The sequence below is a fragment of the Botryllus schlosseri genome, chromosome 5 (assembly GCF_051294905.1).
Source record: "Botryllus schlosseri isolate E-star chromosome 5, Bs_hap1, whole genome shotgun sequence".
Classification (NCBI taxonomy): domain Eukaryota; kingdom Metazoa; phylum Chordata; class Ascidiacea; order Stolidobranchia; family Styelidae; genus Botryllus; species Botryllus schlosseri.
Genome location: NC_137240.1, coordinates 3980002 through 4004979, shown reverse-complemented (window position 1 = coordinate 4004979; position 24978 = coordinate 3980002). Strand labels below are relative to the sequence as shown.

At 41.0% G+C, this 24978-nt stretch overlaps 2 protein-coding genes and 1 long non-coding RNA gene across 5 annotated transcripts in view; 2 read left to right on the top strand and 1 right to left on the bottom strand.

Annotated features, from left to right (window-relative positions):
- Positions 1-24978, top strand: part of LOC145439972 (titin-like) — a 515551-nt gene that overhangs the window by 141608 nt on the left and 348965 nt on the right. The window lies entirely within an intron of this gene.
- Positions 11365-19048, top strand: LOC145439620 (complement component receptor 1-like protein). 2 transcript variants are annotated; one of them, XM_080317131.1, is made up of 9 exons: positions 11365-11508; positions 11579-11791; positions 12421-12609; positions 13435-13614; positions 14274-14456; positions 17196-17381; positions 17648-17851; positions 18331-18531; positions 18947-19048. In XM_080317131.1, exons 1-9 carry the CDS (start codon positions 11439-11441, stop codon positions 18958-18960), a joined length of 1440 nt encoding a protein of 479 aa, XP_080173257.1. In that variant the 5' UTR covers positions 11365-11438; the 3' UTR covers positions 18961-19048. The 2 variants fall into 2 exon arrangements, with proteins under 2 accessions (XP_080173257.1, XP_080173256.1); XM_080317130.1 differs by having other exon boundaries at positions 18331-18535.
- LOC145438665 (uncharacterized) lies at positions 22944-23853 on the bottom strand. 2 transcript variants are annotated; one of them, XR_013914990.1, is made up of 3 exons: positions 23706-23853; positions 23198-23311; positions 22944-23138 (listed from the first exon to the last, which is right to left on the bottom strand). It is a non-coding gene; the product is annotated as an uncharacterized LOC145438665 (long non-coding RNA). The 2 variants fall into 2 exon arrangements; XR_013914991.1 differs by having other exon boundaries at positions 23207-23311.

Genomic DNA, 24978 nt, shown 5'->3' with positions numbered 1-24978 from the left:
TTGATGACTAAAATATCAGTTCCGACGCATTGGCAGATCCAGGGTCCAGTCACATTTTCAGTAAATCGTCGTACATTACAACAAACTAAAATAGTAGCGAAATTCTTCTTCACGCTTCGCGTGTTTAATTGTCACACGATTTCTTGCTTGGTAGCCTATCCCCTACTGAAAATGAAATAAACGCCTAATTTACCCGATTGAGTCTAACTGTATTCGCAATTACGGGAGAAAGTCTTTTCGCGTTTGCGCTCGCATGAAGATCGTCGACGGTGAAATGTGGTAGGCACAAAATGATTGTCGCACATTATCGGAGACCTTCGATATCGATGTGGCCAGACGCCGAATAGTCTTGTCCTTGCAAACTGAGCCTAGCGGGTGGTATACAATAGACCCGCAATATACTCAAGTAATAATATTATTGACCTAGTTTATTTATAAACTTTGAAAATTTTACCCGCTTGGCGCGACTAGTGGACCGCGCACTCGTTCTTCAATTGCATGTGCCCCTTTAGCCGAAAAGGTTGGCCATTCCTGGTCTATATATATTACTAATCTACCCATAGGTTAGTTATAATAGTAATCTAGCGTCTGTCAGCCGTCAGCAACATCCGATGTAGCAACGAAGACATATAGGTGCCGCCGTGCCGGCTTGTGTCGTCATAAGGTATAGCCTACTTGTCAATTGTCGACAACATCATAGTTGCATTAGAACGCACTTTACTATATGCCATTGCTGAGCACAGCATTAAAATTCAGGCCAGCTGTTCAATTATGATAAATCAGCAGATGTGGTTGTTGCATATATGTAATAGCATCTTATGAAATAGGTCGGAGCCGGAGCTACTCCTCAAATAACGGGCTCCAGCTCCGGCTCCGGCTCCGGCTGAATTTTAAGTAGAGCTCCGGCTCCGACTCCAGCTCCGGTGAAAATGCACGGCTCCGGGGCTCCGGCTCCGGGCTCCGGCTCCGGCTCCAAAGCCCTGATCAGTAGGATAATGGCAATTAGCAGCTAAAATGAGTCTGCCCAGCAGGATATTTCATCTTTGACGGCCATTCTGTTGATGTGAGTTCTACTGCTAATGATGAAAAACTGCCTCGTGAATTTCCTAATTTAACAAAATGCAAATTTGGTTAAAAATGTTCTGGTAAATTCAGAGGCTTCGCGGACCCCCTGGAAATGCTTCGCGGACCCCCGGTTGAGAACCGCTGATCTAGTTCATCTGCTAACGTAACACGCGTGACTGCGCCTACAAACCACAAAACACGGATTTTGCGAGCTGGGCTGGGCACAATGATTCGAGTGCTCGAACATGAATCAAGTAGAGTATTTGTGACGATTCGTGTCGAGTGGTGGCAGACTGAATTATACGCTCATTGCAATTAGTGGTTAATTTATCAATGAGAATTATAGGTTCGATACTATTTCCCACTGTGGAAGGCTGTAAAACCCGATTGCTCGTAATGCAGGAGACTAAAGATTTACTACAAAGCTACGCACGGTAGTGCAAATGACATATATGAGAAGATATGATCAACCCACAGCACTGTCACGAAGTGCAATGAAATAGGTATGGTCTAATACAGTGCTCTTCAACCGGGGTTGTCGTACACCCTAGGGTGTACCAGAATTTGCAAAGGGTGTACCACTCGGATGGGGTGTACAGGGGTGTACCAGATCCGAATTACAATGAGCCGATGGCTAGCTATCACAAAGACATGTTTATGGGTCAGTACAGTTGACACACAGGTTAATGAGCAATATGGTACGATGTTATCTCAAGTCTAACACTGTACACCGCTTGATCGTGATGTCATAAGCAAATATATCTCCCATTGATTTAGCCGTCGGCAATAGACCAATGGTTCCGTTTGGTGTTGGAAAGTATGCTGTTAACAAACATGTGTTCAGCAAGTCATTTGTCTTTTAGTGATTTTTGAGGAAACCGCCGCGATAGCTCAGACTTCTTGAATCGGTACTTCCTACCCGACGGTAATAAATACCGCAATGCACATAAATGAAGTGACGTAGCCAGCCAGGGTCGAAACAGCTTCCATGTTGAAATCGAAACCCTTTTGTTTTAAAATGCCGATTTTATGTCCAATATTTCACCATACATTTGCAATTTAGTATTTTGTTATTAGTGATGCAAATTAGCGACAATAGACTGTGTATAGCGGCATGCGATCTGAGGTTACTGACATCTCTTGCAGCCCATGTGCTACTATCGACTGTGTGTGGTGTGGCGCAGGCCTGATACGCAGTAGGCTGGTGCGCCTGCTATCATCGCTGATCTGAAGTACCGCTTCTGCAGCAGCAGCTTTACCTACTCTCTCCCCAATACTGTTACATTTAGGTTGATTATCGTTCGTACTATCATGCTGTTTTGGGGCTGACACGAAATAAATTCCAAATTGCGTGACGGGCTGCCTAACTTGCTGCGAATAGACTCTGTGACCAAATACTATTTTATTCAAATCCAAATTTCTGACGGCAATAACTCTGCTTCTACTGGTTGGAATTGATCCAAATTTGAAGAACATCATTTTTATAGACAATCTAATACTTACATGGGGTGAACAGAAAAATTTCACATTTTTCGTAATTTATTTTTATATTATAAATAGAAACTTTCTTCTTCCGTAGCCATACGGCTACTGGTTGGAATTGAACCAAATTTGGTGTGTAGGCTTAAGTTAGGTAACCTAACAATTTTATCAAGTAGCCAGTACGATTTGAGGAAAAAATCATTTTCGAAGACCCCTAATGAACAGGGGTGTACGAGTTTTGAGCAAACGTTAAAAGGGTGTACCACGTCGAAAAAGGTTGAAGAGCACTGGTCTAATAAACCAGTGATTCCCAACCGCGGCTCTCAAAGCAGCATGCGGCTCCAAGGTAGCCTTCTTGCGGCTCTGATTGACCTCTAAATACCCCACAAAATATAATAGACGGCGGTTGTTGTTTGTTTCTATGAATATTTATAGTCAATTTCTGTATATGAATGCTAAAATGAGGGATATTAGTTATGTCTAAAGCCGTCCAAGGCCGCTTCTGAAAACCGGGAAAGAGAATTCTTGCAGACTAACGTCAACCGCATGGATGAATAAGGATATATCTTGAGTTCTGCTGGTCATGGACCTTTATATATCGTATCTGTGAATGGTAAGTTTCGACACAATTTTAATAACATCAAAATAACGACTCATAGTCAAGTCTAGATTGCAATAAGTCCAATATTACTCAGCGCACTCAGCGTATATTCCCCCGCGAACTTGTGCATTAGGTGCTGGTATGTATGAAGAGCTATCATAACGACATATTAGTATGTTGTAGTAATGATATGCATTTTCAGTTTACTCCAATGTGTAGCACTCGCCAATCTGCGTATATCAATGCTAGAATAACCGATATAGAATCTATAGAAGCCTATGTGCAGTACATGCTTTTGAATTAGCTGGATGAATAGGTCCAGGAGTAGGCTAGCTACCGTTAGATTTCCGTTATAAGTAGCATGCTCGAGTGTTTTCATGCGGCTCCATCCGTACTCTGAAGTTTGAAATGTGGTTCCGACATCCCAAAAGGTTGGGAACCACTGCTCTAAACATACCAATTAATCTTTAATGTCTTGTAGAACTGGCATTGTTCTCTTTGTGGTCGTGCAGAAGGTACATATTTGAACTTCCCACGTCAGTGGTGGCGTCATAATGAGTGGTACTCGACCAGGGCCGTGGAGTCGGCAAATTTTACCACCGACTCCAACTCCAACTCTAGACATTTTCAATATACCGACTCCAACTCTGACTCCAAGTCCTGAAAAGCACATACTCGGACTGCAACTCCGACTATTTTCCTCGCAGAACTCCGGCTCCGACTGCGACTCCAACAGTACCACAAATGTAGCCTACTTCGAAAATTATAAGCCACAGTGATGATTTAATGACTTTGATATAACCATTAATCATACGCAAACCTATTATTCACGATGGCATGCAAAATTGTTTCAATGTGGCACAGCTCGAAATATACTCACTGTACAATTAATATGGAAGTATTTATTTCTAAATATCCTTCCTTTTTCATAGTGAAGTGTACTCTAGTATGAATTATTCAAACATGATATATATCCCATCCTGTATAATTAAATTGTGGATAAAAACGATAGTAGTATAGCTCTTGTGTATGGGTCAGCAACTATTACAGAGATGTACAAATTTCCTCACTACACACTATGCTGATGACAAGCGCACACTCTCTCACTACTAATAAACGGAAACGGAATTTATGGAGCAGTCAAATAGCATATGTCTACATGCACTTAGTCAAGTATTCATGGACTAGGACTATATACTTGCACTCTTTATTAAAGATTTGTTCGACTTAAGCAACTGAGCTACTTATTACTAGAAATATTTTTGATTTTGTCAAGTGGGAAGCAGCGTTTGGTCATGTTTGCATAAATTTTACAAATGATGTTGTCACTTACAAAACCAAACAATTTATTTACTCTTTCACACCATCATGGCATAATTCCAAAAATTGCACTAGTTCGTGATTGCATCAACAGTTTTGCGTTGGTCACGAAGATGCATCTTGCAATGCCATTACTCTATGCAACTGAATTGCAATTTGCAAATAATGTCCAATGTTATCAATGTCTTTACTAATAAAAGTAATTGCTGGTACATACAAATCCTATTTTATTTATTGTGAGTAATTGTAAGAGGTCTTTGAAAGCATTGGTCAGCACTGATCGATATCATTTCTCTTTTCTGGCCAAAATAATGACTATTAAGTCAATTTTCGTACGCTGATTACGAATATGAAGTCGCTTTTTTTCTCTCACGTCAAGATTTTTTATAATCTGTGATTTAAAATTTTGCATTTTACTGCTAAAAAAGTCTGTTCTGTGACGTATTCCTTGCTGTTTGGTCATAGTTCACCATTGTGACGTCATGTGCGATGGTCAAAGTACATACCATAGGTACTCAAGTAGAAGTAGAGGTAATGGCGTCAATTTCTACTCGAGTAGAAGTAGAAGTAACGGCGTCAATTTTTACTCAAGTAGATGTAAAAGTAACTTTTTACAAGTATGTAAAAAAGTCATTATATAGGCCTAGTTTTTGATATCACCATCAATTTAATAATATTTTCTTCCTTTCAAAACATCACAAGACTGCGATACAATGAAAAGATAGGAAAGCGTCGAAACGACTTGAACATCTGCAATAAGACCAGAGTCTAGGCCAGTGGTTCCCAACGTGGGCGATATCGCCCCCAAGGGGCGATTGGGCGGCCTAGGGGGGCGAAAATGACGAAGGGGGCGATAGGGGGGCGAAAATGGACAAAGGGGGCGACAGGGGGCGAAAATAGCGAAGGGTGCGATAGGGGGGCGATGACGCGTTAAAACGGCTATATTGGAGTCAATTCGGAGAAATGACCTATTTATTTTTGATCAACCCACGGAAATTTGGTTGCAAAAGTGTAAAATTCGACAACGATCCGAAAAGTTGACCCTTTTGTTTTAGTCAACCCGTCGATGACTACACATTGTATACCGATTTTTCGGTTCACAAAATCTGGGGGGCGATGATCGACGTTGAGCTTGAAAAGAGGGCGATGAGTCGAAAAAGGCTGGGAACCACTGGTCTAGGCGATGTAAAGAAGAGGTATGCACAGCACAATGAATGAAAAATAAAGCGACATTGAGGCTGTGAAGCATTTGAAAACAAAAATATTTACCCTTTGGTGTGCCAATATGGGTCGGAGACAGCCACATGGACATGGAAAAGATATTTAATTTTTCTCTTTTTTAAAAATCTAATTTCAAAAATCAGCATAACATTCAATATCCAATTTGAGTTGTGCAATACGACCGATTACTCACGGGCCAGATGTTGCAATTGCATTGCCTTCAAAAGTTTTACCAGCAGTTGACCAAAAATTCTCTCGGTGAAGAGTATTTGTCTGAAGAATGTTCTAAGCAAGAGTGTGATGGTGATCAGTAGCTATATGAAGTTGAATCAAGCTGAACTGAATAACTGTGTCAAAAATTTGAATTGGCCAAATAAATCTGCTCTTATTGTAGGCTCCAGATTAAAAGCCAAACATATTACCTACTTTGCACTGATACCACTTTTGTTTGGTATATGCATCGTGATAGTGAATACGCTCTCTTCATTGCCGGCGAACCTTCTTTAGTCTATTGCAGTGGTTCTCAACCTTTTTTAGACACGCCACCTTTTTGATGATGAAAAATTTCGCGCCCCTCTTATCGTCATATCACAAAATCCCACTGGGATGATAGCAACCTCAACAGATTGTTTGGTGGTGTGAAAGGTTATGAATGTTGATGAGAGAATAAAAAATATGAAATAGGGTCTATATGAGTAGAAACATAAGTGCATTGCAGGTAAATCACGCCAAGCGCGAAAATTTTTTTCAGGTGACCGCTTCTTCGCGCCCCCCTTTAGATGGTTCACGCCCCCCTAAGGTGGGCGCGCCCCCCAGGTTGAGAACCCCTGGTCTATTGTGTCGATGTCTAAGGTATAATAGAGACATTAGGAACCGTGAATTTCGCCTCTTTATTTATGCATCAAGCCTGAAAGCTGTTTTGTCGCACAATACAAATCAATGAGCTTTTATCCCTGTAGCTGGTACAGCTGGCATCAAGAGGTCTTACGAGAATATCAAATTTGGAATAAAGTATTCAAACTACTCAAACGTGTAAACTTTCCCTTGATTTTGAACTCATAGATGTACTGCTGGTTCAACGATCTAGAACTACAAGGTATCCTTGTTTTATGTGTGAATGGAACAGTAGAAATCATTGAATTAAACGTAAGTGGCCAATGACGGAGTATCTTATACCAGGCTTTAAAATGTTTTAAAGCCTGCTCTTATCGACAGATCTAATGTTGTATTTCCACCATTATATGTTAAACTGTATCTCATGAAAAAGTTTTTAAAAGCTCTGATCAAAGAGAGTGTACGTTCTGAATACATTCACGAAACGTTTCTTCACTTGAGTGCTGTTACAGTTAAAGAGGGTGTATTTGTTGGATCTCAAATCAGAATACTCACCAAAACCCCTATTTCTTATTGGGAAGTCGGATTTGGAAGAAATACACGACTCTCCCTCAATGAAATTGCATCTAAATTTCTTGAAAATACTAAGGATCCTTTTTATTTGGAGGGTTTAGTTTAAGATAGTAAAACTTCGATCCAATAAAGTACGTTGAGAGCTTTGTACGATGTGCTTCGCATCAGAAACGGACCTAAACGGGCAAATGCGCCCTTAATACGGGCGTTTTTAAGTAAAATTTTCAATCGACTTTTTCGAAGAAGTGTGACGTGATGGCAAATTCGGAATCAACATCGTCAAATTAGGTAAATACAATTAATCGTTCAGAAAAAAAAATTGAAAATGTCGACCAGTGTAATTAAACATATCCGGGTGCATACCCGTTGGCAGGAACAAAACAACACTTCGTCAGGCCCCCCAAAAAACTTGAGTCTTGGGCTCCTACAGGGTGATAAACCGACCCGCCATCATGTTGTTCGCTTTTGCCACGAAATTATAGTTGTACTGTTTTGTGATCCAGCGCGAAAATTTTCGATAATTCATGATAAAATCGGTCTATAAGATCGGGAATTGCATATATATTGCTATCACTTTCTTGTCCTCTCTGCTCACGTAATCAAATTTACCGGTGGAGCTGAGTGAGGTGTCTTTGAAACTGTATAGCCCCTAAATAATAATTAAGCATCTTCGGGCGGGTGGACCCGTTGGTATGACTTCGTTACATGATGTTATTTCGTGAACTCCTGTCTGCTATATCAAAAAAATATAGAATCGCCCAAACGTACTAAACTAAAGATCACACGATTTCAAATTGGTATTTATTCACTGGCATATAATCTTTCCCTGCGGGATGGTATTTGTCTTGTGAGGTTCAGATTGCCAAGACAGGAACATTTGGCGCCAGTCAATTAATCGCCTATGGACAATTAAACCTATACGTCAGTGGTTCTTAACCTTTTTTCCTCCAGCGCCCCCTTTCAAAAATTATCGTGCTCCAGCGCCCCCCACCTCATATTGTAAGGACTGTAATAAAGACAATGGGTAACAGGGCGCACTTCGTCAGCCCCCCTAAAAAACGATTGTCTTGGGCACCCATAGCGTGATAAACCAAACTCATGAGAGGGCTTGACCACCAAGAAACCCGTCGCGTGATTTCGATGGTCAGCAAAGTTTATGTGGGCTGGTTGCCCTAGGAGCCAAAATTTTCTATAATGCATGAATGAAATAGGCTGTAATTGCATGTGTATGTCACTATAAACTTTTTATTCTCTCAGCCCACGCAATCAGATTTACCAGCAGCGCTGAGTGAGCTGTTGCATTGGAAAATGATGGCCATGTAATTAATAATTGACAATATTTGGGCGTGCCCGTTGGTACAATTAAATCGTTACATGTTATTTTGTTACCTCTAGTCCGCTATATAGTCAAAAGTTATTGAAACGCATAAACTTATTAAACTGAAGTAAGCACGTGATTCAAAATTGGTATTTCGTCACTGGCAAATAATTTTCTCTGATGGATGTTATTTGTCCTGTGGGGAGCAGTTTGCGACGACATGATAATTCGGCAAGAGCGATTTAAGCACCTATTGTCTATGGACAATTAGACTTATATACATCGAAGTTTACGCTCAACATAAGGGTAATTCTTTTCAGCTAAGGTTTTCTCGCTGACGATCTTTTGACACACTTCTCGGAGTCCCATATTCACCGGAACTTCATATGCCTTTGTGCATCGTGGCGTGGTAATGACCGAAGCCGAAATGTTTATTTCTATTTTCTCTAATTATGCGTATTCTTCCGTGGGGGAGTCGTAAAAACATGATGTTCAATTTATGTTTATTCACCGAAATAATTCGAGCTAACCGATTGGGGGTTTGGGCTGCAGCAGTTTCGGTCTTGGTAAGAGGTCAAAGTTCAGTCGGCCATTTTGGGAGTTTGGAGTTTCAATCGCGCTCGAGCACCATTCGACTATAATAAACAATATAATATTTGTGTGCGGTATATTCAGGGTCAAATCGAGGTTGTCATATCAACAATCGGGCGCAGTCTCATACCCTGTGGTTCGAACCCTCCCGCATTCACATCGGCGATTGGCAATACGGGGAAATTAATGGTATTGGATTTTGTCTTAGTGATTTGTGTAACTATAAGTAAGGCAACGGAGAATTGGATGCATATATCTGATCTCATTGAATTTAGTACTGTACCCGGCTATTAATTTTAACATGAATGTATTCCAAACAAAGCAACTCATAATATATAACGTTCATGTGAGGTTGTGAACCACAACACGAGATAGTATCATCCTATATGATACGATGAAGAAATATTTGACGATTTAATTGGCGATCTAAAAGTAGCCTACGCGCAATTCGTTTTATATGAATTAAAATAACCCGCTACATTTATGAAAACATATGTAGCAAACATCGTCACGCAGCGCGATCAACAATTTCGGGATGTGACATGTTTTGTTGGATATTCATTTGTTCTGAATACTCATTAAGGATATGTCCTACTACCACATAATCTACGGCGAAGCCATTTTTCTTCAGCGCCCCCTTATCGCCCCCTTGAGCCCAGCGCCCCCCATATCGCCCCCCGAGTGTTTCCGCCCCCTTCAAAATCGCCAGCGCCCCTTGGGGGGCGCTGGTGGCAAGGTTAAGAACCACTGCTATACGTATTTTGTATATATAACGAAGTTTTCGGTCAGCATGAGGGCAGTCCTTTTAGGCCAAGGTTAACTCGCTGCTGATCGTTTTGACACACTTCTTGGAGTCGCATGTTACATGGCCTTAAACTTTCTATGTCTTGGTGCGTTGTGGCGCGGTAATGGCCAACGCCGCTATGCCCATTTTTATAAATCTTGCGTATTTTTTCTTTGGGGAAGAGTACCCAATAATCAAGATATTTGGCAACTTGAAATCGCGCACGGCACGAACAATTTTTGAAAAAGTTGCATCAATTTTAAAAAAAATAGTCCATAATTTATGCTATTTCACGAAATAATTTTGGAGCCCCTTCGAGCTCGCCCCCTCCAATTGGGGGGTTTGAAGTGCGGCAGTTACGGCCCTGCCACTACGCTATCTCGCAATCACGGCAGTTCGCGATGAGAATCTCAGAGAAACCTCCGACACGTAGAAGTTGGTCAGAACCGGGATTAGACACCACATTTCAGCCAATTTGAGGTGTTGAGTAATATTGTAAGTACAAATACACAACTTGGCGTGTCACTCCAAAGTCAAGCAGTGTTGCGATCACGTCACTACCTTCGAGCCACGAGTCATCTCGAGTCATTGCACATTTTGACTCGAGTCAAGTCAAGTCACCCGATTTTCGGAGGTGACTCGAGTCAGGTCAAGTGACGAGTCAAGTCACTAGTCGAGTCAAGCTGAATTTTCAAAGTACGAGACAGGATTCAAAGTCATTGAATTTTGTGAACTGTTTTGAATACAGATGGAGTCCAGATTTTAGAAAAAAGAGTTAATTATACGCGAAAAAGGCGCTGTATCGCTCACGCATACGCAGTACTTCTAAAGCAAGTATCGGTATTGCGTCTACAATTATCAGCCAAAATATAGGATACAACACGATACCTCAGAAAGGTAGAAAATGACCTACCTCCATATCCATGATAAGCAGTTATATATGCATGGACGATATTCGTTCGATTTCAATCATACAAAAGGGTTGGTTAAGGTGAGCACTGGGCACTGTGATCAGTTTATATTGCAGATATGCATTGTTAGTATATATTACTTTATTATACTAGCTTACGACAGCGTAAACTGTAAGCTCCAATCACTGCGCTTGCGATCAATATATTTATGATACAGCAACGGAGGCTAGGTAAAACGCACATTCATTGAGTTATTGGTTGCTCTCAGGCAGGGGTGGCCAACCTTTTCAGCCAAAGGGCCACATTCGATTGACGAACTATTGCGCGGGCCACTTGCCGCGCGAAGCGCGAAATTTTTTCGAAGTTGATAGGTCAATAATATTGTCACTTGACTATATTGCGGGCCTGCTGTATATCGCTGGGCTCAGTTTGCAAGGACTCGACTGTTCGTACAAAGAATTGCGGCCTTGCTATCTAATTTTTCATTTAATGACCCCTTTCCCGCGTACCTGCAGGATCGATTTTGAAACACGTATTTTGAAACAACCAAATCATCATTTTAATTGAGCGGTCCGCGTTTCGAGCATGACAAGAAAGAAATCGATTTTTTCACAGAATTCAGCCTAAGGACGATTCTCGTGTTACATTTGTGGTCAGCTGTCTTGGTATAAAAATGCTGATCGCGAGAAGTAGGCTACTTCACTTGGCTTTCGATCTACTGAAAGAAAGTGAAAAAGGATGAAGCACGCGATCGTTGCATGCGCCGCCCTTTTGGGTTTAGTAGCATTGACTGCTGCCAACAATGCATGTAAGTAAATTTGCAATATGATCTGAATGATGGCAGGTCAACGTACATGTTGGTATTACTTTTTTCACAGTCTGCCTTTGGCCAAAGCGCCCAGACGGTATGAGACCTGACGCGGCGTCTGCGAAATACGTGGATCGTTATAGGAGAGTTAAGGTCGGCTCGAAAATCTATTTCGACTGTCCTAGCGGTTACTCACTGGGAGACGGTAGACACGATTTCGCCATATGCTACAGCTACGGCTGGTACGGCCTGGAAGTAAACTGGAAAAAGTGCATTAGGAGATGTAAGTTCGTTCTTGACATACAGCTTGAATGCATATTATACATTCACGTATCTGGAAAAAATGACTGTCTATCAAATTTCTTGTCCTGAGTCAGACATACAACGTAAAGAGTTCTTTCTGCACTTCAACAAAGCAATGTAGTCTATAGTGCCATTGTGATTGTGGCTATGTGGTAAGAACGACAAAACGTTTGCGCATAAAACAGCATGCCCCGAGATTTGTTGGAACACGTGCATAGCGCTCGGTGAAAAGGTAGCCCTTGACTCGTCCCCTGAAGTTCAATCAGAACAGGCCAAGGCCATGAATTCTGCCATTGGCGAACATTTGTTGGATAATTCTACCGAGACGGGAGGCCGTTCACACTTTCATTTCTGGGCCTCGGAACCGACTTGCATCAAAATACGCTAGCCTAGTTTGTGCGAATAGAAGGCGCTAAAAATAGTAAATACAACTTTTTTTGATGTACAATGTTCTTTCAAATTCTCTGCTAGTTGCTGACGATTACCCCTGGCAAGTGTCAGCCAAACATATTCGGGTATATATTTCGATATGAATATATTCGCGACAGCCTATTGTTATAAGTCGCGAGTTAACTCTATTCTTCATTCAACATACTCGTCGTTTTGTAGCACGATGCGACCGTCGCAGTGCCCCCGACAACGGTTCTGTCTCCAAACCTAAAAATAGACGCTACTTCGTGATCGGTGAAAAAGTGCGCTTCTGGTGCAAAAAGGGATTTCGTCTGGAAGGCTCGGACACCGACACTTGCGGAAAAGACGGCGAATGGGTTATCGACGAACGCCCCACTTGCGTCAAGAGTAAGTAGTATTGCATAGGGTTACCATATTTTGGAATCGGGAAAGGAAGACACTTTTTCAAAATTTTCTGACTTACAATACTGGAGGAAAATCCGAAAAAAATGTTAAATTATTCCCCGACTTTTGGTTCGTTGACTAAAAAAAAGGTCGTCACCCTCGTTCGAACGACGAATTTTCTATTTAGCGTCTTTTGTGCCCATTTCCACTCTTATTTGACCACTATCTTGGCCCTAAAGGCTGTAAAGGAGGACGAATTGTCAACGAGGTCGTATGAAATAACGATTGCGCATCAGAAGAGAATATACACACCGAAGTCACAAATTGCGGTCACAAGATGATACAAACCAAATAGCGTTAGCAGTTCTACAAACTATTCCGTGGTGTTTTTAGGATATAATCTACTAGAAATTCTTTTCGGAACATGAACAAGAATATTGATATTCATGTCGGTATTAAAGGCTACTCCGTCCTTGGTCTGTGCTTATGATGACGATCACTTTCAAGTAAATTCTCACTGAAAATCTTCGCATTAGGCTTCTTAACATAAAGAAATCGTTAGCCTAAGCGATGTTGCAATGTCATATGACAGTGTTTAACAATCACTGTACTTTATACGGGCATTGACTGATTTGAAACACTTGCTCTCAATTTTATAGTTGCTGACGATTACCGCTGACGAGTGTCAGCCAAAATACTCGGGTTTAATCACATTATGAATGGATCATTCAGTTGTATATTGAAACTAAAAGACTCATGCCAATTGATGTTATAGCCTACTATTTCACGAATTCCCACTACGACATTTTAATTGAACCGTGCGTTAAGTTAAATGCAGACCGCGACCATCGCTTCCTAATGGATACATCAGCCCGCTGAAGAAGTATTACTATTTGGACGACGAAGTCCATTACTCTTGCAAAAAAAGATACGTGCTCATCGGCAATCCCAAGAACAAGTGCGGAAAGGATGACAAATGGCTGATTAAGGACAATCCAACATGCGTCAGTGAGTAGTGTACCGCTGTAGATCAAATTGCACAATTGCACTCAGCGTTGTACCAAGAATTTTTTTAAATTGTACTGGCTAGTGGCTGGTCAAAAACTTTCCAAAATTTGTAATGAATAGTTTGTTTTAGGTAATCTAGGCCATGTCATAGGGACATCTGAAATCTGATCATATAACCCTTGATTTGCTACTCTATTAACTTCGCTTCTAGGGACTGGAATCGAGAAAAAGTTAGTGTGCAGCGTTTTCTTTGGACGACCTAACAATTAATGAAGAAGCCGGTGGAATTTGTAGGAAAAATTATTGTTGAACAACCCTATAGCGCATATGCACTCGAAATATTGACTTTTATCGGATGCTGTCAAAGTGCAGTCTACGTAGCTACTCAAGTAGATGTAACCCCGCACATTTATACGCGATTACAAGGAGAAGTCGCGATATCCAAGACATGTCAAAATTACTTCAATTGGAATTACGAAAGTAGGGGAGCGGAAGTGCTCTAAAATTAGAACCTCCTGTTTAAGTAATGCAAGATGGAAAATACATAGTTGAGTACTTGGAAAAAGTAAACATACTTAGTCACTGATCACGTATGGTTTCAATACGTGGTCGCGTCCACCTGTTGTCACTTATCTACAAGCGCGTCAAAATTATTTCAGTCACTTGCCCCGATCGCTATGCGCCCTCCAAGGGATTCGTTAAGATCTCGCGGAGGCCAATCATCCCCCGCACCACGCTCCGATTTTCGTGCAAAGACGGCTACAGACTCGTGGGAGAGAAAGATGACCTGTGCCTGAAGGACGGTTCGTGGCAAGTCAACGAAACGCCTAAATGCGTGCTCAGTAAGTATTCCACCGTTTCAAGCATACTATACTAATCACATACTTATACGACTACTACATATACAATTATACATATACTACTTATGTTTATCTAGGGTTGCATTTAAAACCAATGGTGTTTTGAAACACTTTGTTTAGGACACGTTTTGAAGGTGTTTTAAAAAAGGAAATTAAAAACACCAAGTTGTGATTTTTTCAAGTTTTATAATTATGACATTATTGCGTGAATACTTTCGAAAAAATCCGACGATTTTCACCCGATATAGTCGACGTACACGACATGAAATGGTTGGAACCCTCGAAATCGTATAGTCGGTTCAACAGTTATAGCACGTACGGAACGGATGTTTTGTTGATTATGATCGCCGACCGGAAAATGCTTCGGAAGTCATTTTCGTCAAACGAGCCATATTTACCCTATATCTCCCTTCGTCGATGTCAATCCACGTCATGCTTAAAAAACGGACAAAAAACATGTTTTAAAAAAGGGCCATGTTTTAAACATGTTTGTTTTAATGCAACCCTATGTTTATCAGTAAAGCGGTTTTTTTACCTAAAAAAACTCAATCATGACCTCACGTATGCAAATTAGGTGTTTACCCCACATAATGTTAAAATTGTACTACTTATCTTCATTTCTGGTTGGAACTGTCTGTCCTTACGAAGTAGTTTGGCTTGAAAAAACGTTTTTGACTTGAAAACTGACAAATTTTTACCTGGAAAACGAGTATCTCAATATTCTAGGGTAGAAAGTGTCTGTCCTTACTCAGTAGCTTGCCAAGAATAGAGAAAGAACGTTCAATAGCTGCAGTTGCTGACTGACAACACTGAAGTTGTGCGTACACTACTGGTGACACACCGTGTTGCTTCATCCTGACAATGCTGTCTACATCACAATTTTTCATCATGCGCTTCTTGATATGAGAACCATGCCCAAGCAGTCATGCTTCAGTTAGGATATTGCGGTACGTTTACCATATCACAATGCCAACCTATTTGCTTCATTTGACCGTTTATGATTCACAATGAGCAGACAATGAGCCGTCTACAACGGTGTGCCTATAAAGTAGGCTACATGCAAGCCGTAAAATACCAAACGATAAGTTCAACCACAGTGCAAAATCTACGATACAAAGGAAATGCAGAGGTCAAAAATATTTTGACTTTGAAAACAATTTTGACAAATTTTGACCTAACGCTACAATTTTGACAAAATTTAACAGATTTTGACAGGTCAATAAAAATCGCCCTATTTATAAGCCTTTTTCTACTTGAGTAAAGTGAGCACTGCGCATTACCGCATTACCGCAGTTGCATGTATATGACTTGTTAACTATATTCATAATCACTATTAGCATATTGGCGATACGATGCGGTCACGCAATAGTAAGCCGATGTACATTCCCACATTGCACCGTGGTGGGGGTCAGGTGGGCAGTGTTGCCACTCGCAGTTCGAAGTATACTGGGGCCGTAATTCTTACTCCATCACAAGTACAAGTACCAATTTCAAAGACACGCGAAAAGCATTTTAAGTAGAGGAGAAAATTAGAGATCTGAAAAGAACTCAAGTCAGTAGTTTGTTGGGGTAGTTTTGGTCAATCGGCCGCATAGTTTTAGAGGTCACATGGAGACGTCCGCTTTCGAATCCTCGCGACTAACGCAAAATGATCAATGCTATTATAAATAAGTGCGATTTTCGAGAATATAGAACCTACCAATACATAGTTGTCTAATGTAGGAAATCTAGCAGGCGTACGGGATCCATCGTGATTCTATATGTTTATTGCATCATAAAAACCAAATCCGCGCGGTTATTGGCGAATGTATAACTTGTTAATGGGCTAATATCGGAAGCAAGTATGAAAACCCGCTTTACACTCTGCTCAATATCAATCTAGCAACAGTCAGACGCCGAATACATTGGCCGGTCTGGCGTAGACCGCTAAGCTTAAGGCGTAAGCTTATATTCCTTTGCAAGTCCTCGTCAAAATTGTTGGCAAAGCGACGGAAGACATTGCTTTTATGAGATTTTCAGCTTTTCCGATTTAGATTAGAATTTGGATTAAAGTTACACATTTTTTCAAAATTAGATTGAAATTAGAATTGCTGAATATGCGAAAACTTGGGACATTGAATGAAGTTGAGTTCATATCAAATCAGAGCTCCTTCCCGTAAGGATGAGAATAGTAAATGTCTGCACAGCATACTTGACTCGTTTCGCACTATAGAGTTCTCCTGCAGCATCTTCAAGAAAATCAAGAATTATATCAGAATTAAAATCAAAGCATTTTTTCTATACTATCTTCTTTACTTTTCATTCAGTGTGCATGACTCCTCTTTACATTGCCTAGGCCAAGGCGGGTGTCAGATTCCATAGACTACTCCAAGTCGCTTTGACACCTTCCTGTCTTTTCATTGTGTCGCATTTTGGTGGTGTATTGAACTGATAAAAATTGCTAGTAAACCAATGATGATGAAAAAATTTCACAGATTAGAATTTGATTACCTGCTTTTCGATCTAATTAGTCTGATTAGACAACTAAAATATCTAGTTGCTCAGGTCGGGGATGCTACGACAGAGAAGATTATCAATTCGCGGTTCACAGACAATGTAGAGCCGTATTTCCGCACCCCTACTGGTAAAACCACTCCCGTTTCAGTTCAACTGCAAAACCAGTCTAGCTCTACGTTGTAAAACGCAACAGTGGCGTACTTAATAGTAATGTCATATTTTTAGTTGAATGTCCCGCGAGATCGGCGCCTTCCAAGGGAAGCGTAACTTACTCTAGAAAACCACCACTGGTTCCCAGCACGACACTCACGTTCACTTGTCGAGAAGGCTACAGACTTAAAGGACGGAAAGATGATGTTTGTCTTGGAAACGGCAAATGGAAGTACGGGCAAACAGTAACATGCGAATTGAGTAAGTAATCGGAATTCTGAAAGCAATCGGCACAAACACCCTCTAGCGGTTAAAACGGACTTAATCACCACACGGAGTGACAATTTAAATGGCTTAATTTTGAGGCCTCGTCTGAAATACGCACGAAGAATGCAAAACGTGATGTATGTAATCTAATACAATGAATAACACGATTTTGTCCGTCTATCATTTAGCAGTTAAGACGACAGTGCTGTCATATCGGTGTATCTGACTATGAACGACACAATTATCCCTTTCCTTTGCAGTACTTTGCCCTAGACGCCGCGCACCGAAAGACGGCTCCGTCACTGTCGTGGCGAACCCGCCAGGTTCTCCACAATACTCTCCTGGAGCTAAGCTGACGTTCATCTGCGACAAGGGCTTTGACTTGAAGGGACATCCTTTCGACAAGTGTCAAGATGATGGTACATGGAGAGATAACGAAATGGTAGAGTGCGTACCGCGAAAGAGTGAGTATCACGTTACATGCATATCGTTGAGCAGAAGCGGTGTGTGTTTAGCTGTGCATATGTGCAGAGATGGCCAAAGTTTTGGAACTCAATTACAGGTATAAGTAGCAATATCCAAAGCATGTCAAAACCAGGCCTATTACTTCTTCTGGATGTAGAATATGAAGTTCTGATAAGTACTTAAGTAGTTTTTAAATTTAGATTCCGAACTGGCCGAGGGTCCCATACTATTAACAGACAATCGTAGGCGGCAGCTTTTAGAAATACTGATGCATATTCTCGACTAATGCAAAATGACTGTTGGCACTATAGAGATGTTCAATCGTCAAAAACAGAGAGGTGGGCTATTTCGTCCGGTTAATATAACGATTCAACTTGTAAATGCGATGCAAATCTATACCAAAACGAATTTCTGCTTTACGAAATCGAAATTGTACGTAGCTGATGTTATAACAAAGTCACCGCTTTGTCTTTGTCAGGGAAATGCGACGACATTTACGGCCCCGATAACGGGGCGATCGTAGGTGGCGGAAAAGACTACTACTACAGTGGAGACAAGGTCTATTTCGTCTGCGACAAAGGATACGTCCTCGATGTAGTCAAAAAAGACGAATGCCGAAGCAATGGCAAATGGAGATACGCTGACGCTCACCCACCTAAATTCCCTGTCTGCCGAAGGCGTAAGTAATCATTCCTAGTGCTATATACATTGAAAACCAGTTCCTGCATGAATCTGCCGAATCTCAACGGTACCTAATGTAAACTTCAGAGGAGCACACACACCAGCACTCTACGTCACCTTTCTTCGGCAATAGTTCCCCGTAGTTTTCTATGCGATGCGATTCGTTGTAATCATTGTGCGAAATCGACCTCAATTCGTAATATAAATTAACAACATAATAATGCGAGATTAGCAATGTTTTAATTCGGCCTGTGGCTTATCGTTTCACAATGCATATGAAAATAAGCAGTCAGACCCAGTCATATCGAATGGCTTATCAGTTGTTTCATCATATTAACTTATCAATGTCGTCATAGTGCCCCATGAAAGCTGTCTGCGAATCTTGCATCTAACACACATTACATGTATTGCAGTTCCTGGATATTAAATACACTGATTGATGGAAAGACGGAAGAAATGCATTCATATTCTTGCTTCGAAAATCATTATTAATAAATTTCACAAAGCAAATAGAATCCTGTCTGATATTGCATGACAACCATCGGTAACTGCCAAGAAAGGTGCTGGATTTCGCCTGTTGAAGTATAGCATACAGCCAAGTTCAGCTCGAGAATAGGCTGTTGTAATAGTTCGGCGTTTCATGACAAGTGGGAAGTGATTATTAAAGAAACCGACGAAGAAACTATTCGCCACTTCATACCGGCGAGCAATAGAAGAAAGATAATATCCGTATAAATGCCAGTTGTGGCAGCCGTGCTCTATACTGCCCCTTACGTCAGTTGTAGTATTATCGCATCGTGCTTTGACTTCCTCTTTTGCTTCTGGCCGCTTCGGCGGACGGACGTATAATAAAGTCTCTGCAGCAGTTGTTGAATCGTGTGTGTGATCAACTACAGGCGGAGGTCTGTTACACCAGTTAGGGCTAGCCGTCTAGGAGCAAAACCAAAATGTCAAGCGCCAATGAATATACCAGAACAATAACAACAACAACCACCGGCTTAGACATTTCAGTCCAAAAGTGAGCACTGCAAATAAGTGTTATCTCGTTACGACTAAATTCTAAGAGGGTCAAAGTATATTTGTTTATGCTACTCAAAGGAAGCAGAATCATTTCATACATTATATCTTCACTCAATAAAGACTACAAGTTGCGGGTTGCAACGAGAGGTCGATTAGTGTTATACTCAATCGACGGTGACAAATCTCGCAACATGCGAAGCTGTCACGAATGAACACAATGTGAACCCTACAATATGTTATCGTAATAGGCCGGTGCTATTTAGTACTATCGTTACTACGTTTTCACTCTAAGACATTTCAAATCTACTAAATAACTGCTGGTGGCTTGGAAAACATTAAAAGAAAACAATTAAAGTATGGAAGAAGTACGAAATGTGAAACAGAACCACTTCAGCACTCGTATCATTGCTTAAAACGGAGGAGATACGTAGCCATGTACTTCTACGTTTTTCGGAGTACTCACGTGGTTTTTATTTACTTCGAACACTTACACAAGTAAATCCCTTGAGTTCAGATCTAGAATTTGACCAACTGATAGGACATCTACATTCAACAGTTCTGCTGTATGCCCGGGTTCAGTTCTACCCAATATACCAGCTTATTTTTATGATAGATTTGGCTTCAAACGAACCCGAATGGGTTATTGTCACATTTATGAAATAGGTCGGACCGTCTAGTGACTATATAGACCAGTGTTTCCAAAACTTTTTCGAGCTACCGCCCCCTGGACAACGAATAAAGTGCCAGCGCCCCCCATCTCCCCCGGCACCCCCCTTGCCACGCCTAAATCATAAAACGAAGGTTGTTTTGCATTTATTACTGCTAATAGTGAGACCGATTAAGCTGGAAGGCTATATTCTTATCATCTTCATCCTTATTATATTTGATTTGTCTTTTGATAAGAATATTCTCATCCTAAAATTTCAAGTCACTACGTCCCGTACCGTCAAGTCGGTTTCAGCTGTGAGTCAGAAACTTTGTCAAAACACTAAAAACACGTTCTATCAAATGTGAGCGGAGAGGGACAACGACGAAAAGTCCTCCCGACTGCAATGGAAGTATTTCTATTTGATTCAATTGTGAATCCAGAACGAATATAATCGGAGATATAGAACTTTGGGTTGAACTCAATATTGTTCTACGCCACAATGTAATTAGCTCCTCAATCATTTCATGCTCGGGAACTTCACGGAATGGATTGATTATCCAGCGAGGAATTACTAATTGGAATATATCCTGGAATCATAACACCATATCCTCTTGCAAATTTCAATGATGATTGATTCATGTTTCTCCGTCAAAATTTCGATGAAATATCACAGGCTTATCACTTAATCCGGACAGTGCCATGTTCACCTGTATCAGGTTTCATCATTTCTAAGAGCGGATATATTCTACTCATAAATTTTAGAAAATATGCCCGTCAAGTAGAAGCGATATCGTTTGTCGTAACGAAAACACCGTGTCGAAGGCCACGGTCGCAGCACTGCGGAAAATCTACGGTCGTTTGAAACAGAGAATAAAATCACGCTAGACGATTTCTCGTAATCCATCACACCTTGCAGTGAGCATTAACTGCTCACATAACTGCTCAAAACATTGATGGGCAGGATCAACATTGCCAAGTAATAATGGACTTTTCCATAAACAGATGAATAAATCGACGGACGACGGTAAATTGCTCTGACTAAATCGATTCTGCATTTTTACTGCGAATTTAGCTGCTTTATTTATAAATCGTTTCAACAGTACGCAGTAGTTGCCTTCTGAACCTACACCGCCCCATTTGCTCTCAGCGCCCGTCTACCGCCCAATATTGTATGCAGCGCCTCCCAATCGCCCATTACAGTGCCAGCGCCCCCGTCACGCACACGAACGCCCCCATGGAGCGCTGGTGGCCACTTCAAGAACCATGATATAGACCAAGGTACCTCTTTCGTGTAAGAAGCCTTATAGGCAGGCCGTGTTATTTTTGGCATTTCAGGAGCCTGATGCCAAAACTGCCAAAACTAAAAATTCATGATTCATTCGAGAATAAAATATTTCAAACAAAAAACGTTCATGATGTTGTGTTAACAGGACCGCGTTACAAGCGAGAAAAGCGTGTGTGAAGGGCAAATTTCCTAATCTGGATCCAACCCACCCATTAGGGGTAAAAGCATAGTGTCCTAAATGGTGTGGACACAGCGAGATTGAACGGCTGACGGCATCTGTCCAAAGGCAATTTTACGACCGTTTTCGACCGACTTGCCGAGCGCTAAATTTGATAAAACGGGTATCAGAGGAAAGCTGCTGCTGTACTCATGACGAAAATATAAATAGTATTCTGCTCATGGATCTGGAAAACCCAAAATCAACCACGATTTTTTCATCGTGATCTTGTTTAACATTGTGACGCAACAAACTGTCTGGCTCTTTCTGAGCGGCAGTCTCGTTTTGCCAGACAGTCTTCTTGCGTCAATGTTCTTAAACAAGCTAACTCTTCCATCGTGAATTGGTAAAATTAAATCCATCTGAAGTCACAAAAGTCCTCCGAAAATATCTCGGTAGACAGAAGGGGATGGGATGGTCGGGCTACAAAATAGAATGTGTGGAGAGGCACCACAGGACACTCCTGGAAAAGTATCGGGAAGAAAATTCTTTCTGCGATGAGATCGATAGCACCAGCGAAGTGATCTCTTTTCATGATGTTTGGAAGCCGGTTCGGTCCTACGAAGATTTTGAACTCTGAAAACCCTTTGTGGAGGACTGGCAACATTCTTTCCTTCTACGGCTACTGTTGAAGTCGATTTTTCCCAGATTCGTTGGGCGAAAAATTAATTCAGGAGAAACTCAACTGACCTGAGTTTGAAAGCACTGCTACAGTGCAAACAGTATAAGTCTATTCAACAGCTATAACAGTCATCTTTTGATCTTTTCTTTTTTTTTCTTATTGGTTCCGATTCTGAGTGGATACTGCACATTTTGTGGTTTCGTTTGATATTATTAACCTATGAAATCGCTAGCTTTTCTCTTATTTTAACTGTTTGTTGGCACTGATTATAAGTGGATGCTGCAAAGTTTGTGGTTTCTTTTGATAAACTGACCCAAATAAAGCGTTTTATGACTTATTTGAGTTTGAAACTATCTATTTAGAGGACGATGCAAAAACTGCCAAAAATAAAAACTGAAAAATGCCAAAAATACGCTATCTATGGTATTTTTGGCATAAGCCAATGTCAATCAACTATGCGACGTCGCAATTGAAAATTCTACAAGACTACTACCACTTCCTATCGTTTCATTTGATCGCAATCTTGCGGTCATTGGAAATGATGAAAATTATATAGTAAACCGAACGGAACTGAAGTGTAATCTGCGTTCTAACATAATGGCATCGACGGTCGCAGAAAATGTAAACGAATGAGGAGATATTTATTTCACAATTTTACAGAATCCATGTAAGCGTAAACTATACCAAAATCATGCTAGGATATTTCAGAAGGGACGGCGCTCCATATCAACAAACGTAACCACTGTGTTTCCGTAATTATCTCGGTAGACTTTGCAGATAACAATGACCTTCGTGTTTTCGCCGGTTTGTACCTGCAGCAATATACGAACGTAACCAGCATTCACAGACGGGAACTATTTCACGAAGTAACTGATTTTACGTGGATCCTGTAGTATATCTCGTCCTTGACTTTCTTGACGTTGTAGAAAATGGGCCTGAATACTTCCAAAGGCGTCGAGACTGTGCGAACGACGTGCTCTTTTACCTAAATGAAGTTATCGTAAGAAAACCGCGAGAGTTGATTCCTGCCGTGTACACTAGCATGTAACGTTATAAACCCGTAGACCAGCCACGATATATTCTATCTCCATTCATTCATACGCATTTTTTGTCGATAAACAGGCTGTCAACAGCCCAACATTATAATGAACATATGTTGCAAATCAGTGCTCTTTCAATTCCGATATCAGTCCGAAAATGCGAGGATTCACCTTGGAAAGTAAAATCGTATTGTCCGGTCGAAACGCAACATCATGATACTAATTGCTTTGTTAGCGATTGCGCATTGGCGTTGCTCAAAAATAACGTTTTTTCTGGATTCCGGAGATTGACTGATTAAATTGTTAGGTTGCCTAAAAAACGCTGCACACCAAATTTACCTTGAAAGCATATCCCGCAATCGATTCCGTGATGTCGATTACTTCGGAAAAATCAACGCTCACACTGACAGCCATGTCCGACGCATATCATAACACTGAGTATAGGGAATTAGCCATGTTATCACGGACGTAATGTAAAAAGACTGTTTCCTATACGTAGGAACCGGTGATTTCATCGCCCTGCATTACCATGTCGCCAACGCACATCCTCGTGATGACAATTACATTATTCCGGATGTTGGTGCCGATTTCCGTTCGTTCATTGCCGAATTTCAGCGTAATTGTCATCGATATCATTTTGATAACCAGCATTCCTCAGGCTTGCACATGGCATGACAATGATAAACTAGAATAGGGTTACCATATTTTTGTGAAGCAAATTCCGGACACTCTGTAGCGCCCACTAGCGGATTTAAAATGAGGTATTACACATTGTCTGTCAATATGACGTCACACCAGCAAAGCATTGTCAAACGACTGTATACAGGAAGGGAGTGGAACATAGGTCATGAATTGGACCCTCTGTAATGTGAACTCTGCTGATTGCTACTTGCTATGGTGTGCAATAGATTTCTCCACTTGCCGGATGAAATCGTCTGGCGGGCCGTGTTTGGCCTGTCAGGATTGTGTTTGACAGTCCCGCTATACTTTTAGGTCGGTGCGGCTATCTGATTGTTTGTTTTTATTTTATTCAGGTCCGAGACAACATTTTTTCCGCCCCCTTCCGCCCAAAAAAGCACTGATCTCTAACCCACCATAGGGTAATCGATGTAACTTCTTGGGCAATTACTATATGCATTTGGCTGTGAAATTTTATCAAGGAATTCTTCAATAATATTGATTTTTTCATTGGGCTACTATAAGATGCACCAGCAGGTTGCTCATCCGGTGATTCCCAACCTTTAATGGTCGCGACCTCATTTCAAACTTAAAAATGTTCCATGGCCCAGCTAAAAACTTGATAAGCTGATTATTAAAAAAATTCAGCTTGCCCAAACTTACTCCCGGCCTAGGACGGTGATTGCGTCCAACATCATCGCGATCCCCAGATAAAGGTAAACGAGCCCAAGAATTTGGAACCACTGTCTGTGACTAAATCATCCAATCGGCCCTAACCAACTCTAGTACTATACCGTTAGCTTATAATTGCGATTACCATTGGACTTATTTCAGTAAATTATGGTAATTTATATTAATTTTGATTGCATTTGTTTGGCGAATGTGATGCCAGGTGCCCGTATTAATACCAATAAACGTTGCATTACCTCGCGCG